General features: G+C 42.2%; 2 protein-coding genes across 2 annotated transcripts; both read right to left on the bottom strand.

Annotated features, from left to right (window-relative positions):
- On the bottom strand, window positions 1-1,721 carry LOC133127155 (zinc finger protein 665-like). Its single transcript, XM_061239833.1, has 2 exons — window positions 367-1,721; window positions 1-70 (listed from the first exon to the last, which is right to left on the bottom strand). Exon 1 carries the CDS (start codon window positions 1,572-1,574, stop codon window positions 426-428), a length of 1,149 nt encoding a protein of 382 aa, XP_061095817.1. The 5' UTR covers window positions 1,575-1,721; the 3' UTR covers window positions 1-70; window positions 367-425.
- Window positions 1,722-10,383: 8,662 nt separating this feature from the next.
- LOC133127153 (zinc finger protein 782-like) lies at window positions 10,384-16,329 on the bottom strand. The gene is made up of 3 exons (XM_061239830.1): window positions 16,089-16,329; window positions 14,551-15,081; window positions 10,384-13,266 (listed from the first exon to the last, which is right to left on the bottom strand). Exons 2-3 carry the CDS (start codon window positions 14,981-14,983, stop codon window positions 12,410-12,412), a joined length of 1,290 nt encoding a protein of 429 aa, XP_061095814.1. The 5' UTR covers window positions 14,984-15,081; window positions 16,089-16,329; the 3' UTR covers window positions 10,384-12,409.
- Between the last annotated feature and the right edge of the window lie 135 nt (window positions 16,330-16,464).

Genomic DNA, 16,464 nt, shown 5'->3' on the forward strand with positions numbered 1-16,464 from the left:
CTAGATCCACCCAAATTCCCACAGAGATCCATTCAAATGCAAAGAGTTTTAGTATCGCTTGCAGGGCAACCTGAAAATGAGATATTCAGATTCTGAGGATGTTGATATGTCACAGAGATCAGGAAGTCTAAACATGACATGACTACTTTAATGACATTTGTATTTTATTACAAATCTCAAATTGTATAGAGGCAAGAAATGAATGATGCGTCTTTGTCCCAAACGTTATGGAGGGCAATGTATATCGCCCTCATATGGCTGTTCATACAGAATCCCGCAAAGGGCAGAAACCTGAAGAATTGACAATATAAAGTTTTGTCCATGGGAAATAATAAAGAAAAAAAAAAGAAAAGAAAAAAAACTTACGGTAGGATTTTCATTATACCAATGAAGCTCTTTCCGCTCCTGGTCGTGCGAGGCGGGGACTATTTCGCACAGGTTTTCTGGTGCAGAACCAAACTCTGCGATTCCCCAAAGCCCTGTCCGCACTGGAAGCAGTGGAAGGGGTAACTCGCGGCGTGAACTCGCTGGTGCTGCCCTGTGTGAATCCCCCGGTGGGCCGCCCGGTGGCTCTGGGAGCAGCTCTTCCCACACTGGGAGCAGCCCTTCCCACACTGGGAGCAGCTCTTCCCACACTGGGAGCAGCTCTCCCCACACTGGGAGCAGCGGTAGGGGCGTCCTCCTAAGTGAGTCCTCTGATGTTTCCTCAGGCTGCTGGGTTGATTGAAATGCTCCCCACACACGGGGCACTGGTACGGCCGCTCTCCTGTGTGAATTCGCTGATGATGTTTAAATTGCGTAGAGGACGTGAAGCCCTTCCCACACTGGGAGCAGTGGTACGGGCGCTCTCCTGTGTGGGTTCGCTGGTGTATTGTCAAATGTGACTTACAACTGAAGTTCTTCCCACACTGGGGGCAGTGGTATGGGCGCTCTCCGGTATGAGTCCGCTGGTGTGCCTTCAAGTGAGATATACTTCTAAAGCTCTTCTTACACTGGGAGCAGTGGTACGGGCGTTCCCCAGTATGAACTCGCTGGTGTACTGTTATGTATGCTTTACAGCTGAAGGTCTTCCCACACTGGGTGCACTGGTTTGGGTGCGCCTGTATATGGCATTGCTGGTGTTCCATCAAATAAGATTTACTTTTAAAGCTCTTCTCACACTGGGAGCAGTGGTATGGCCGCTCCTCTGTATGAACTCGCTGGTGTACCGACAGGTCAGTTTTACAACTGAAGTTCCTCCCACACTGGGGGCAGGGGTAGGGGCGCTCTCCTGTATGAATTCGATCATGTCTTGTCAGGCATGATTTGGATCTGAAGCTCTTCCCACAGTGGGAGCAGTGGTATGGGCGCTCCCCAGTATGCACTGGTTGGTGTGTTTTCAGACGTGATTTTGATGTGAAACACTTCCCACACTGGGGGCAGGGGTAGGGGCGCTCTCCTGTATGGATTCGATCATGTCTTGTCAGGCATGATTTGGATCTGAAGGTCTGCCCACACTGGGTGCAGTGGTATGGGCGCTCTCCCGTATGAGTCCTCTGATGTATTCTCAAAGTATTTGACTGACTGAAGCTCATCCCACACTCTGAACACTGATAGGGACATTCCCCTGTATGGATTCGCTGATGTACAGTCAAGTTTGACTTATGCCTGAAGCTCTTCCCACAGTGGGAGCAGGTGTGGGCCCCTGCAGTGCCTGTGTGGGCCTGTGTTGGGGTGGGGAGTGTTTTAGGGGGTGTGGGGTGCTGATGTGTGCTACTGGGAGGCAGTGGCTTCTCTTCTCTGTTTCCTCCAGATCTCAGAACCCTGCTGTGCTCCTCTGGGTGCACCTTCTCAACGTGCTGGTGAAGCTTCACTTCTTCTAGGTGAGCGAATGGGCACTGGGAGCAGGCAAACACCTCAGACTGCCCTGTAGGAAGAGAAGACAAATATGTACATATAGGAATTCCCATAACTTACAGAACACAGAACAGATTAAAAATAAAATACCTCAGAAATAGTAAATGGCCCTAGGCTTGTAAATTTTGCGTTACATACAGGATGTCCAAACAGAACACCTGCATTACCTGTACTGGAGGAGATGACAGGAGATCCGGGGGAGGATACTCGAGGCTGTCGGACCTGACAAGAAGCGATCCGAGATGACAAGCCCTCCTCTACCGGTTTCTTGCAGACAGGTGTTCGTTCTTTCTTCAGCTCCATGTCAGGTTGAGTGGATTCTGAAATAATTTCATCCCCCTCCTTCCATTCATCACTCTCTTTTTGTTGTCCGGACTCAACCTCTTCATCTTTCACACCATCCTCTGTCTTCACCTCCTCCCTCTGCCTCTCCCCACCTTCCTCCTCCTCTTCCTTTATGTTGGAGAGAATGAGTTCTTCCTCCCTGCTCATCCCACATCCATTCTTCCTCTCTATACTCTCCTCTGCGTCTTCACTTTTAATCAGACAGGATCTGAGCTCCAGCCCTGTGTAATCTGCGCTGTCCATCACAGGTTCTGTCTTCATGTCTTCACCTGAAGAGGCGGGGCTTGAAGCTCTTAGAGACTGAAGCACAGATTCTGATTGGACATTTGCTTTGGTGAGCTATGTGGAATCCACCAATCTTCTAAAGGGATGAAAGGGTGGAGAGAAAACAGTCAGTTAATGAGTTCCTGGGGAGAGAACAGACAGTTAACAGAAGCAGAGCAGACCTACTAGTCAGTGGTGAGACCACTGAGGTATGTTACATTACATTAATGGCATTTGGCAGACGCTCTTATCCAGAGTGACGTACAACAAAGTGCATACCCATAAAAAAAAGTAAATCACAGAAAGACAACAATTAAGGTTCACAGGGAGGTAGGGAGGGACGGGGAGAGGTGCTGCTTGAAGAGGTGCGTCTTCAGTTTGCACTTGAAGGTGGGGAGAGATTCTACAGCACGCTATGCAAATACAACAGCGTTAGGCTCCACAGAATTGCTTGTGTTATACCAAAGTTAAATATTCCTTTAAAGAACTCATTTCAACAGCGGTACTGCAAATAATAACCAGAACAAGGTCGGCTGAAACAGGATCAGATGTACAATTTACCTGCATTTCTGACTGAAAAATTATAATGATTACAGCATAAATAATGTTTCCCATCTCCCACGTTCACAAAACCTTTCTGCAGCATGATCAGAAACATCTCTGAACAAACTCAACTGATAAAAACGTTATACACTCAGTGAGCACTTTATTAGGTAAGGTTGGTAGGTTTATTAAGACTTCTTTGTTTGACTTATTAGTCTTCCGTTGCTGTAGTTTGCTAGTTTGACGTGTTGTGTGTTCAGAGATGCTCTTTGGCATTCCACTGTTGTAATGTGTAGTCATTTGTGTTACTGTCACCTTCCTGTCAGCTTTGACCAGTCTGGCCCTTCTCCTCTGACCTCTCATTAAACAAATTTTAGCCCGCAGAACTGCCGCTCACTGGATGTTTTTCGTACCATTCTGAGTAAACTCTAGAGACTGTTGTGTGTGAAAATCCCAGGAGATGAGCAGTTCCTGAGATACTCAAACCACCCTGTCTGGGACCAACAATCATTCCACAGTCAAAGTCACTCAGATCACATTTCTTCCGCATGATGATGGTTGATCCCGTATCTGAATGTTTTTATACATTGCACAGCCGCCACACGATTGGCTGATTAGATAATCTGAAAAATAAGTAGGTGTACAGGGGTTCCTAATAAAGTGCTTATTGAGTGTATATTTGAGGTGCTGCAAACAGGGATACGGACACTAAATGCTAGTCACAATTTTTTTTTTATTGTATAAAACATATACAGCACTGTGCAGAAGACTTAGGCACCTTCGACTTTATTATATATGTTTCTTTTTTTGTGTGTGTTAGTATAAAAGAACACATTTGAATATTCATTTTCCAAAAGATTTGATTTTACAGAGACATTTTTGTATTTAATTTTAAAAAGTAACATATTACTGTAAGCAATTGACTACTTTTTACATAAAAACTTGATCAAGGCTATCTGAGCCAACCAAAGTCTGCAGAAGAACTGTGGCAAGTTCTCCAACATGCTTGGAACAGTCTTATAGAACTGCAGGACAGCGTTGGCCATCTCAGAGAAGTGATGCAGTTTTAACGCCGAAGGGTGGTCACAAAACATATTGATTCGATTCAGTTAACTATTCTGCCAAATTACTCAAATGCAATGTAAAATGCATAGTATGTTTATTTAGGACCTTTCATTGAATTCTTTTTGAAAGAATTGTATGTGTACAGAATGTTATACAGGCGCCTAAGACTTTTGCACAGTACTGCATATTGCATATATAAACTTCCCCCCAGACACTTGTGTGGTTTAAGGTAGATATAATACTGTAAATGGAAGCATGCCACACACTGCGCCTAGGTTCCCAGCAAAAGAGCAACAATCAGTGCGGCGGCCTGTAGTGTAGTGGTTAAGATAAATGACTGGGACACGCAAGATCGGTGGTTCGAATCCTGGTGCAGCCACAAAAAGATCTGCACAGCCGTTGGGCCCCTGAGCAAGGCCCTTAACCCTGCATTGCTCCAGGGGAGGATTGTCTCCTGCTAATCAACTGTATGTTGCTCTGGATAAGAGTGTCTGCCAAATGCCAAGGGGTGTGAAAGAGTTTCAGTAAATACATATATTTACTGAACACATAAACACACAATACATCCTCCACATATATTAGCTGAAAACATGCCGATTGTACAGTAGAAAGATGCAGTTTGTAAAGCTGGAACATACACTACGGACACTACACGTTCACAACGTTGTGTATTAACTACTTCTGTCATGTAAATTCTGCGTCACCCTGTCAAAACACTAGGCAGAAAGCTGAAAGCAAGTTGTCATAATACTTTTTCGTTAAGTCATAGAATATACAAGTTTGACAATTTGTAAGTGACAATAGTATGGACTGTCCATATAGATATACAGTACTGTGCAAAGGTTTTAGGCAGGTGTGAAAAAATGCTGTAAAGTAAGAATGCTTTCAAAAATAGAAATGTTAATAGTTTATTTTTATCAATTAACAAAATGCAAAATGAGTGAACAGAAGAAACATTTAATCAAATCAATATTTGGTGTGACCACCCTTTGCCTTCAAAACAGCATAAATTCTTCGAGGTATACTTGCACACAATTTTTGAAGAAACTCGGCAGGTAGGTTGTTCCAAACATCTTGGATCTTGGAGAACTAGCCACAGTTCATCTGTGGATTTAGGCAGCCTCAAGTGCTTCTGTCTCTTCATATAATCTCATGACATGATGACGTGATTATGTTGAGATCAGGGCTCTGTGGGGGCCATACCATCAGAAGAACCTTGTTCTTCTTTACGCTGAACATAGTTCCTAATGACATTGGCTGTATGTTTGGGGTCGTTGTCCTGCTGCAGAATGAATTTGGGGCCAATCAGATGCCTCCCGGATGGTATTGCATGATGGATAAGTATCTGCCTGTACTTCTCAGCATTGAGGAGACGATTCATTCTGAGCAAATCCCCAACACCATCTGCAGAAATGCAGCCCCAAACTTGCAAAGAACCTCCACAATGCTTCACTGTCGCCTGCAGACACTCCTTCTTGTACCACTCTCCAGCACAGTGTCTTCTGCTACAGCCAAATATTTAACATTTTGACTCATCAGTCCAGAGAATCCGCAGCCATTTTCATGCACCCCATTTTTTTGTGCATAGTTGATTCACTTGGCCTTGTTTCAATGTCGGATGGGTGTACCTGGGTCCCACTGGTTTCTGCCAATTCTGAGCTGATGGCATGGCTGGACATCTTTTGATTGTGAGGGGAAGCATGATGTGTCTTTCATCTGCTGCACTAAGTTTACTTGGCCGACCACTGCAGCTACGGTCCTCAACGTTGCCCGTTTCTTTGTGCTTCTTCTTCAACAGAGCTTGTACAGCACATCCGGAAACCCCTGTCTGCCTTGAAATTTCTGCCTGGAAGAGACCTTGCTGATGCAGTATAACTACCTTGTGTCTTGTTGCTGTGCTTAGTCTTGCCATGGTGTATGACTTCTGACATTAAACAGTCTTCAGCAACCTCACCTTGGAAGCAGAGTTGTTTCTGTTTCAGTCAATGATTGTGTTTCAACTTACATATTAAATTGATGATAATTAGCTCCTGTTTGGTATACTTGGTTAATCACACACCTGACTATATGCCTACAAAATCCCTGACTTTGTGCAAGTGTACCTAGAGGAATTTATGCAAAGTGTGGTCACACCAAATATTGATTTGATTTAGATTTTTTCTGTTGACTCACTTTGCATTTTGTAAATTGATAAAAAATAAACTATTAATATTTATATTTTTGAAAGCATTCTTACTTTACAGCATTTTTTTCCACACCTGCCTAAAACTTTTGCACAGTACTGTATATATTGTTATATAGCACTTTTGAAACAACATCTGTGTTGTTGGTTTTGTTTTTACTAAAGATGCGGAACGACTGGATGGTATTATTCTCGGGGTACGGTACAGACCCCACAGAGGAACACTGAGGGGTAACAACATATGGCCAGTGTAAGATAAAGCCATGTCCACTAGCATAGGGGCTATTTAAGTACCAAATTTAAAAACAATAACAAATACTGCATCTTTATCTTGCACTCAATGTAATTTTTCTTTATTTAGGTCACTTAAAACTTTAACTGTTAAATATATTCAACTGATTTTAGAAATGCCAGTCTGTGTAAATTAAGATAAAAAGTAGGAGCGGTACACACAGATTAAATTATCACGTATATATAGGAAAATGATATATTAGTGTCCAATATATATTCTTAAGTACCCATGTCAATACATGAGAACATGACATTGTGAAAATGAGTACTTTGAACAAGTTAACTTTCAACAGTAGCACTATAAATTGTCCTATTATCATAACTTCCTCATTTTAAAACCGGATTGCAAACTGCAAACAAATTATACGAGACCTATTTCAAATAACATAAAGAAGCTAACTTGTCACTATATCTTTGGTATGAAACAAAATATGTCTCTCCTAGTAAAACACTCTTTAAAACCGGTTTGGCTGTGCATTGTCAATATGGACATTTTAACTTTCAAAAACTTCAATAACTTTAAGACGGTTCCCTGTACATAAACCGAAAGCCAAACATGTAAATTTCTTTAAACTTGTGAATAACAGTAACAATAAATACACGCAATGTCTGGATAATAAACACATTATATTATTTATTTTATTATGTACAAGTATTAAAATCATTATTTCTGTAGCACTTCCTTGAGCTCCAAAATAGTTGCCAGACATACCATACATGTATATAAAATCAGGGGGGAGGTTTCTGCTTAAGAAATTAATTAATGTCTACAGTAGTCTACCTCTCAGGTGTTGTGTTATATACCTGAAGCACATGAGGACTTTTACACACACAAGGGAAAGTTAAATGATAAATGGTTGGAAATTATATAGCACCTTTATCGCCATACAATTGATCTCATGCATTCATACACAGTCACACCAATGGCGATTGGCTACCAAGCAGGGCACCAACCAGCTCGTCAAGAGCATTTAGGGGTTTTGCTCAGGGACACTTCAACACACCCAGGACGGGAATCGAATCGCAACCCCCCTGGCACAAATTGCACATGTCTATTACAAGGCTGTGTATCAGTTACGCCTGTACTTGTAAAACTATAGGGTAGTGCACTTGCGTTAGACCATCTTCTATTTCAAGAATTCAGCTATCATTTCACCAAATATTACTCTCTGTACTGGAAACAACCTCTAAACAAAAATTATATTTGTGTTAGGTGGCAGTAAAATTTAAAAAGCAGTTAATATATTTTCTTTTAAATTATACATACACAAATGTCTTTTTTTTTTTTTTACTAACGCCATAACAAGAAATGTATATGATGTTGTTGTAATTGACAACATCATACGAATCACTTCAAATTTACAGCATTTCAAGAACTCTTCACACATGCAAATATAAACCAGAAAAGGGTTAATTATTTCACGTTCGACATCGAATTATACACATGTAAAACTAAATATGTAGGATTTTATCATCTGATCTTTTTTTAGCCGAGTGTATTCTGAAGTCCGTTTAGTGTTTAGGTATTCAGTTGAGTATGTAATTGAATACTCAATCAGGCTGCAAAACTGAAAGGTAATCCTGAATGTTAAGTTAAAAAAATAGTTTTTTTTTAATAAAGTCAATAGCTATAGCTAAAACTGTAGCATACAACATTTTGGAATACGAACAAAGGCGATTTAACACTGAAAAGGGAGTGCGTTCTCGGAAAAAAAAATAGAAAATATTGGGACCGCTACCTACTGACGGAAACCATGGTGATAACTCGGTGAAGTCTTTATTCCAGCAAAGACAATGACATGACGAGAATAATTCTGGCATGCAGTTCGGCAAGTTAGCTTGGCAACGTATCTGGCCAATATCCGTGCTCGGCTCTTACCAGGTGTTGCGCAATGTGCAGTCTCTCTTGTACTAAATGTGGGCCCACCGCATCACCAACACAATATACCGCGAATTTGACCGAAACAGCTTTACCCCTGAAGTTAACCGATACAAATCTGTGCAGCAAGCCAAATGATTACGCATTACCTAGCTAGCTAAATACAAACGGGCAGCCAAAAACCGGAAGTTGTATAGTGGTCATCTCTGACCAACAAAAACAGAGGGTGGTGTATACATGTCTATGTTCCTCCCATTTAGCTGGCTACTTTAGTTTCAATACCATCTCATTTAGGGAGCAGATCGGCGATTAAGTCTGATAGCGGTGAAAACAACTCCCGTAAATTGACTCCGTTTATCGAAATAAATTCCGTTTCTTCCTCTGTTTGTCATTTGTTTTTATTGACAGTGCATAACTTTTGGTGCTTTGCCGCCACCTACTGGGCTGGAATGTGTATCCCCAGACATTATATTATTGGGATTGAGTGGGATTGAGCCCCACAGGGCTGGAAAGTGTCCCAACACTGAGCTCCTCACTGGCTGACTGAGCCCTGAAATGGCTCTTCCAGCAGCCAGCTGTTGTCTTCTCCTCTGGTCAGTACCCACCTTGAGTGACTGCACAGCCTGTCTCAGATCCTGCAGCTCCTTCTCTCTCTCCTGGATTCTCTGATGGAATTTTTTACTTTTTGTTGTTTTAACCAGGAAACAAAGATGGAAGCTGTCAGAGAGCCAACTAGTCTGTACTTCCTGCTTTGCTTCATCACAGTGGATCAGAATTTCATTTATAAGCACCATTGCTAAATTTCTCTGACAACATATATCCGATTCAAGGCCCTAGTGTTGGCATTTCAGGCTGCTAAGGGGACTGCCCCACCTTATATACAATCTTTAATCACTCCCTACTCACCAGCTAGACGACTCCGGTCTGCCAGCTCTGGTTGCCTTATGGTTCCCTCTCTACGTGCACCTGGCGGTCGAGCTGCACGTTCACGCCTGTTTTCCGTTCTGGTTCCTCAGTGGTGGAATGACTTGCCTACCACTGTCAGGACAGCAGAATCCTTGCCCCTATTTCGACGCAGACTAAAAACACACCTTTTCAAATTCTACCTTAGTCCTCCCTCCTGATTTCCCCCGCCCCCCTTTCTGATCCCTATCCTCCTTGTCTAACCCCAAAAAATGTATTAAAAAATTTTTAAAAAATAATATTCCCACTTATGATGACTATATGTTTAGAACAGCATTCATGTGTATTTTCCTAGTTATGGATGTGATGCTTTGACTTGTGGAAGAACCTATGCACTTGTAAATCGCTTTGGATTAAAAGCGTCTGCCAAATGACTAAAATGTAAATGTAAAATGTCAGAACAACAGCTATATAGTATTTACATTACATTACATTATTGGCATTTGGCAGATGCTCTTATCCAGAGAGACATACAGTTGATTAGACGAAGCAGGAGACAATCCTCCCCTGGAGCTATGCAGGGTTAAGAGCCTTGCCCAACAGCTGTGCGGATCTTATTGTGGCTACACCCGGAATAGAACCACCGACCTTGCGTGTCCCAGTCATTTACCTTAACCACTATGCTACAGGCCGCCCTGTCATGCTAGTATAATTGCTAGTATAATCATTCTAGTATAATTTGCACGATTAAGTAAAAACTAGTTTTGAAAAATTGGCTTGACCCATATTTAGGAGTTGCAGTCCTTCTCTCAGTTCTTTCTTGCAGCTGAGACTGTATCATGGCCTCTGTGTTTATCCATCCAACACAGCAGACAGATACCCTGCTGATCAGTCTGACAGTCAACCTCCAGCAGTATTTCATGATGAGAACAGGTCTTCTTCAGATTTGGGCCAGGTTTAGTTCCTGTGGGGGAGGAGATCCAGTGTTTCACACTAAGAGGCCAAACACACCAAATAGGACTTGACAGCTTTATAATTTCATCAGAGAAAACAAATGACACCGTGTCTCAAAGTTTCAGGCAATATGAAGCCTGTATTGTATTACAATTGGTTGCAATGTAGGACAATAAGCTTGGATCGTAATCCAGCATACACAGCAGCCCCCCAGGACTGAGATTGAGAATCACTCAATAACCTAGTTCTAGAACCGCTCTACAACCGATTCCAAGGCATGGTACTGCCCTGGTACACTCAAAGCACAACCTTCTAATGGGATATATCCACAAATACAAATGGATATGTAGAAATATATACATTAAATCATAAAACATTTCTTCCACCCACCCTACCCGTTTTAGTCATTGAACCGACATATGCAAATAATTTCATTCACCACTGCTATTGTGCGCATTTTTCCAATATATTAATTCACAACAGTTAATGAAGAGAAAAAAAAGCAGTGCATTAGAATGAGACAACATCTGTACATTTAAAATCTTCACACAAAATATGAACTTTATAGACAACTTTATTAATAAGCCTGTTGATGTAGGACGCTGGGTAAAGGCGAACCGTGTCAAATCTGATGACTTCCAATGAGACCATGGGAATCGCAGACATATGCAGTGACATGGAGACAGCTTCCAAACAGGCGTGAAGTCTCATGGGTTGAAAGCGATTTAGAATAAGCTATGAATAATAATAATAATAATAAATGCATCTCTCATTAGTATGCTCACCCCCCCCAACCAAAACCACTCTCTGAAACCCTGCCGCCACTGAAAGTCCCAGTACTGAGAAAGAGAGAGTATGAACTCTCTACTGGGTCTGCCGGTTTTTGCTTTCAAATCGGCACACCGTCGAGACCCAGGTAACCAGGTGAGGTGGGTTGACTGAGTAATCCGCTGCTCTACCCTCACTCCCCAAAGCGATGTCAGCATTGGCTTTCGTCATGCAGCGGAGGACAACAACAACAATTACGAGGGGAGAGACTGAACATTATGCCGTGATGTTAAATGCTCGACTGTCCAACGGTGTGCAAGCATTCAAGCTGCTACGCTGAGGCCCGCAAACACCGCTCCAAGTTCACAATTAGGTACCACTGCGCAAATGGGTTTTACTGACCACATACACAGTTACGGCAGTATAAATATGCAACTATTTTTGTATGTTATCAATAAAAACATTAATATTTTCATTCCAGTCTTTACAAGCTCAAATCAGTACAACTCAACAGTCAACAGTACACCTTCGAGGTTTACAACAAGCACTGACCGTATTAACCTGACAGGATGTTGACATTTCCACACCAACAGAGCAATGTGAAACTAGTGTGTTCCAGAACTGGGTATGTAACCAGAATGTTCTAGAACAAATCCCAGGTCTGGCACTTCCCCTGACTTTCAACATAAGAATATCCAGCCATATTAATGAATATGTGGAAACATAATCTCTATAAAGACTGACAAACAGTTCATCCGAAATTATTGTGTGCTTCAACTGCAGCAATGTCATACAGCGGAGATAAATCCTGTTGCTGAAAGACAGACCCAGTGGACAAAATACAATGACCCCAGACATTACAGCACTTTATTTACATGGATGTGTGACATCAAGTGAATATTTCATTCATCTCATTGACCAAAGAATGAACAAGTAGTGAATGGCAGATGTGCACATTTCTAATGCCACTAAATTCACAATGGTCAATGAAAAAAATAAAATAATTAATAATCATTTTGCATCCGCAAAGTTTATTTCATGGATATCAAAGTGCTTTAGAGTGAATTAAGGACCAAGTTAATTTGTCTCTAATTGTAACATCTCTGCACTGCGTACTGGGCATTTCCAAGACCACAGTGAGTCAGAATCAGAAGTTTTCTGGGGAATGTACCAGAACTTTACTTTTTGAATCTGTTGGCGTAATGTCTAACTACTTAATTCACTGAAGTTAACACTTAGGGCACTCCCCTGTAAGGATATTCGGGTGTATGTTGAAGTTTTGATTTTCATATGAAGCTCTTCCCACACTGGAGACAGGGTTAAGTGTGCTCCCCTGTATGAAGTCGCTGGTGAACTCTTAGGTTTGATGCATATCTGAAGGTCTTATCACATTTGGAGCACTGGTATGGGCGCACTCCTGTATGACGGCGCTGGTGCGATGACAGACTGCTGGAGTGACTGAAGGTTTCCCCGCACTGGGAGCACTGGTATGGGCGCTCTCCTGTATGAATTCGCTGGTGTACCGTCAGGTCTGATGCAAATCTGAAGCTCTTCTCGCACTGGGAGCACTGGTAGGGGCGCTCTCCCGTATGACGGCGCTGGTGTGACTTCAAACTGCTGGGATGGTTGAAGGTCTGTTCGCACTGGGAGCAGTGGTATGGCCGCTCTCCCGTATGACGACGTTCGTGTGAGCGGAGACTGCTGGAGTGACTGAACGTCTGTCCACATTGGGAGCAGCGGTATGGCCGCTCCCCCGTATGACGTCGCATGTGCTCTGTCAGACTGCTTGACTGAGTGAAATTCTCCCCACACTGGGAGCAGTGGTAGGGTCGTTCTCCTGTGTGGATTCGCTTGTGACACATCAGTTGTAAAGGACATATGAAATTCTTCCCACACTGGGAGCAGTGGTATGGGCGCTCTCCTGTATGAGTTCGCTGATGTACCGTCAGGTACGATTTACACCTGAAGCTCTTCTCACACTGGGAGCAGTGGTACGGGCGTTCCCCTGTATGAGTTCGCTGGTGTACCGTCAGGTAAGATTTACACCTGAAGCTCTTCTCACACTGGGAGCAATGGTACGGGCGCTCTCCTGTATGAGTTCGCTTGTGTACCCTCAAATAAGATGGAGACTTGAAGCTCTTCCCACACTGGGAGCAGCCAAATGCTTCGGACTGCCCTGTAGAAGTAGAAGACATGATATTTACTGTTGTGAACAGTAAAGGAAAAAAAACATAGAAATGGAAAACAAAAGTTACAAGTAGTTAGCCATTTGTACAACTACAGATAAAGTTAGCTGAAAAATAGTTGAAAAACAATAACATTTCAAAGAAAATAAAAATAAACTATTTAAAAAGGAAAACCATCTCATCGCGCTCGAGTAACCTCCACTGACTTGTCAAGATGTGCAAACCCCTTTAGCACAAGTAAAACCAATAACAAAATGAGGAAAAAACCATTCAGGCCCAACATTCCCAACCACTAAATGTACACTCACAATGTGCTCACAATTTACCTACAAACTAGCCTAGATATTATCCAGCAATACACCCAGCCTGGTCTCGGAGTTCCTGCATCGGCCGTACTGCATGCCCTGGCAAGCTATTCCACGCAGTGAGTACCCGCTGTGTGAAGAAATGCTTCCTGATGTCGGTGTGGAATTTACCTTTTGCTAATTAACATTTATGCCCCCTCGTTCTCCTGACAAAACTCAACCTGAAGAGTTAATTCCTTTTATTCCTTTAATTTAATAATGTCAATCAGCCCCAAGTGTCCTGTTACTAAGCTTGAAGAAATATTAAATCACAAAACTTCTATCTTTCATACCAGGATCTAATCAAGGTGCCCTTCTTTGAAGTACTGATTTATATTCAATAATTTTGGCTACATAACAGCATCCGGTTTGCCTACAGCAGTCCACCTAAAAACTAAGACTTTGAGCAACCATTTCTCCCAGGTCTTCTCAAAATTGCACACATTCCAATTCTGTTCCTCCCATAAAGTAGTCCTCCCTTATGATTTAATTTACCACATGGAGATTGTTTAAATTTAGCAGCTACACCTCCCAGTTTGTAACGAAAGTAGCTTCAATTTCAATGTTCTTTGTGTAAATAAGGAAGAGTAGTGGTCCCAACACTGACCCATGTGGTACCTTGCTCAGATGAGATCCCTCCTACTATATGACTATTGATTGGTCATGGTATTAATGTTGTACCATTGGTTGCTAAAAGGTTTTTCACATGCTAAAGGTTGGTCTTCCTCAGATACTTCTGATGTTTGTACAAGACGGACTCACAAACTGTGCTGTGATAAACAGGGGCTAACATCTGCTTATTTTGAGACTGCTTTAGCTGCTTTGGAAAGTACATGCAGCTTTGTGTGCTTATCAACAGCAAAGGTTTGGGTTTGTCTAAGTTTCTAATATAACAAGATTATATTATAACTTAAACTAATATTCAATCACCTGCTTTTCCCGCCCTGGAAGAGATGACAGGAGGTGCAGGGAAGGGCACTGTAGACTGTTTTAGCAAACAGGAAGTAACCAGGGATGTCAAGCTTTCCTCTTCCTGTTTGAAATCTGATATCCTGTCAGTCTGGAGGGTTTGGTCCATTACATCTCCCTCCCCCTGTTCACCCCCCTCAGTTTCTGGGTCCCAGTCATTTCTTTCAACCACTTCATCTTTCACACCATCCTCTGTCTTCACCTCCTCCCTCTGCCTCTCCCCACCTTCCTCCTCCTCTTCCTTTATGTTGGAGAGAATGAGTTCTTCCTCCCTGCTCATCCCAAATCCATTCTTCCTCTCTATACTCTCCTCTGTGTCTTCATTTTTAATCAAACAGGATCTCAGCTCCAGCCCTGTGTAATCTGCGCTGTCCGTCACAGGTTCTGTCTTCATGTCTTTACCTGAAGAGGTGGGGCTTGAAGCTCTGAAAATGACACGTGAATTCTAATGGGATATTTGCATCGGTGAGCTGTGTGGAATCCACCAATCGTCTAAAAGGGAGGAAAGGATGGAGAAGATACAGTAGGTCATGGAGTGAAGTTCTGGAGGGGAGCACCCCTGGTCAAAAAGCATTCAAAAATAAATATCAAAGTGAACAGAAGCGAACCTGTCCTCTAAATGGCTATAAAGTTAAACATGACATTTTTTCAAATGTTAAAGCAAGATTACATTTTTTTATAAGTATAATCAAAATAATAAAAGGAAAGATGCCCAAAGGTTTCCCAAAGTTTGGGAACCCTGTCAGTTAGTACTTTGTAACTCCTCCTTGGGCAACTATAACAAGCTTGCAAATGATTCCTGTAGTCAGCTAAGAGTCTTTCAATTCTCGCTTGTGGAATTTTTCCCAATTACTGGCAAAACACCTCTAGCTCAGAAATATTATTCTTGCATGTAGTATGGCATGTTTGAGAGATCTCTCCACAGATAATATTCAAGTCTGGGGATTGTGGTGGCCATTCCAAAACCTTCATCCGTCTTTCCTGGAGGTACTTCATGGTTGATTTCGAGGTATTCTGTGGATCACTGTCTTGCTGGGATAGCCAACATCTCTTCAACTTCAATGTTTGGACTGACATTCGAACACTAGCCCCTTGAATGGATTGATATTGTAAACTAGAAATTGTCGTTGCTCGGTTACCGAATCAAAGTAGCGGAATGACACACGGCACAATCTACTAGCTAGCTAACTTTTAGCGAGCTAAAACATTCACTACTTTTAAACTTGCTGTGTTGCCCTTCTTTCGTGAATTATTAACGTTACAAGATGTTATTTAATCATGCCTATAGCTAGATGGTTTCATAAAAGCCATATGGAACTCAAACCAGTGGATCATGAATAGTGGCACGGCTAACGGAGTTACCGGCACAAGAACAACAAAGCCTTACCAATATTCCTAAATTATGTTACCATAACTTTCTATTTTTCACTCAGCTCTATCTACAAATAACGTGTTAACACATATCTACACACACTAAAACAAACGTAGAGCTCACCTACCTTAACACAAAACGGAAACATTTGATTGTTCATGAAAGTGGCAATGGCTTTCGTTTGGCTAAATCGGACACTTAACAAGTAAAAGTCGCTTTCTTTGTTTTCTGAATAGTCTAATATTGGTGCTCAGCACGTTTGCAGTGGGTGTTCCCTCAAGCACGAGCTTTCGGATTGCGCAGCGCATCGTCTGTAAAATTACCTAGACCCCTTTCTAATTTTCCGCAGCCTCCGCAGTCTGAAAATAAACGACGAGGATCTCTTTTAACTGTCACCGAAATCATCGACCGAAACACCAGTCCCGTCACATTCCCCTCTATCGCCATCTACCGCACAGGAGCATATTGCACATGAGTTTCCACTCGTTTCTACTGTACTTCGG

This window comes from Conger conger, chromosome 4 (genome assembly GCF_963514075.1).
Source record: "Conger conger chromosome 4, fConCon1.1, whole genome shotgun sequence".
Lineage (NCBI taxonomy): Eukaryota > Metazoa > Chordata > Actinopteri > Anguilliformes > Congridae > Conger > Conger conger.

Coding starts and splice junctions, on each gene's coding strand:
- LOC133127155 (XM_061239833.1), bottom strand. CDS start 1,574: ATGAGCTTCAGTCAGTCAAATACTTTGAGAATACATCAGAGGACTCAT.
- LOC133127153 (XM_061239830.1), bottom strand. CDS start 14,983: ATGAAGACAGAACCTGTGACGGACAGCGCAGATTACACAGGGCTGGAG. Junction 13,267..14,550: donor TTCCAGGGCGGGAAAAGCAG/GTGATTGAATAT, acceptor CTACTTCTACAG/GGCAGTCCGAAGCATTTGGC.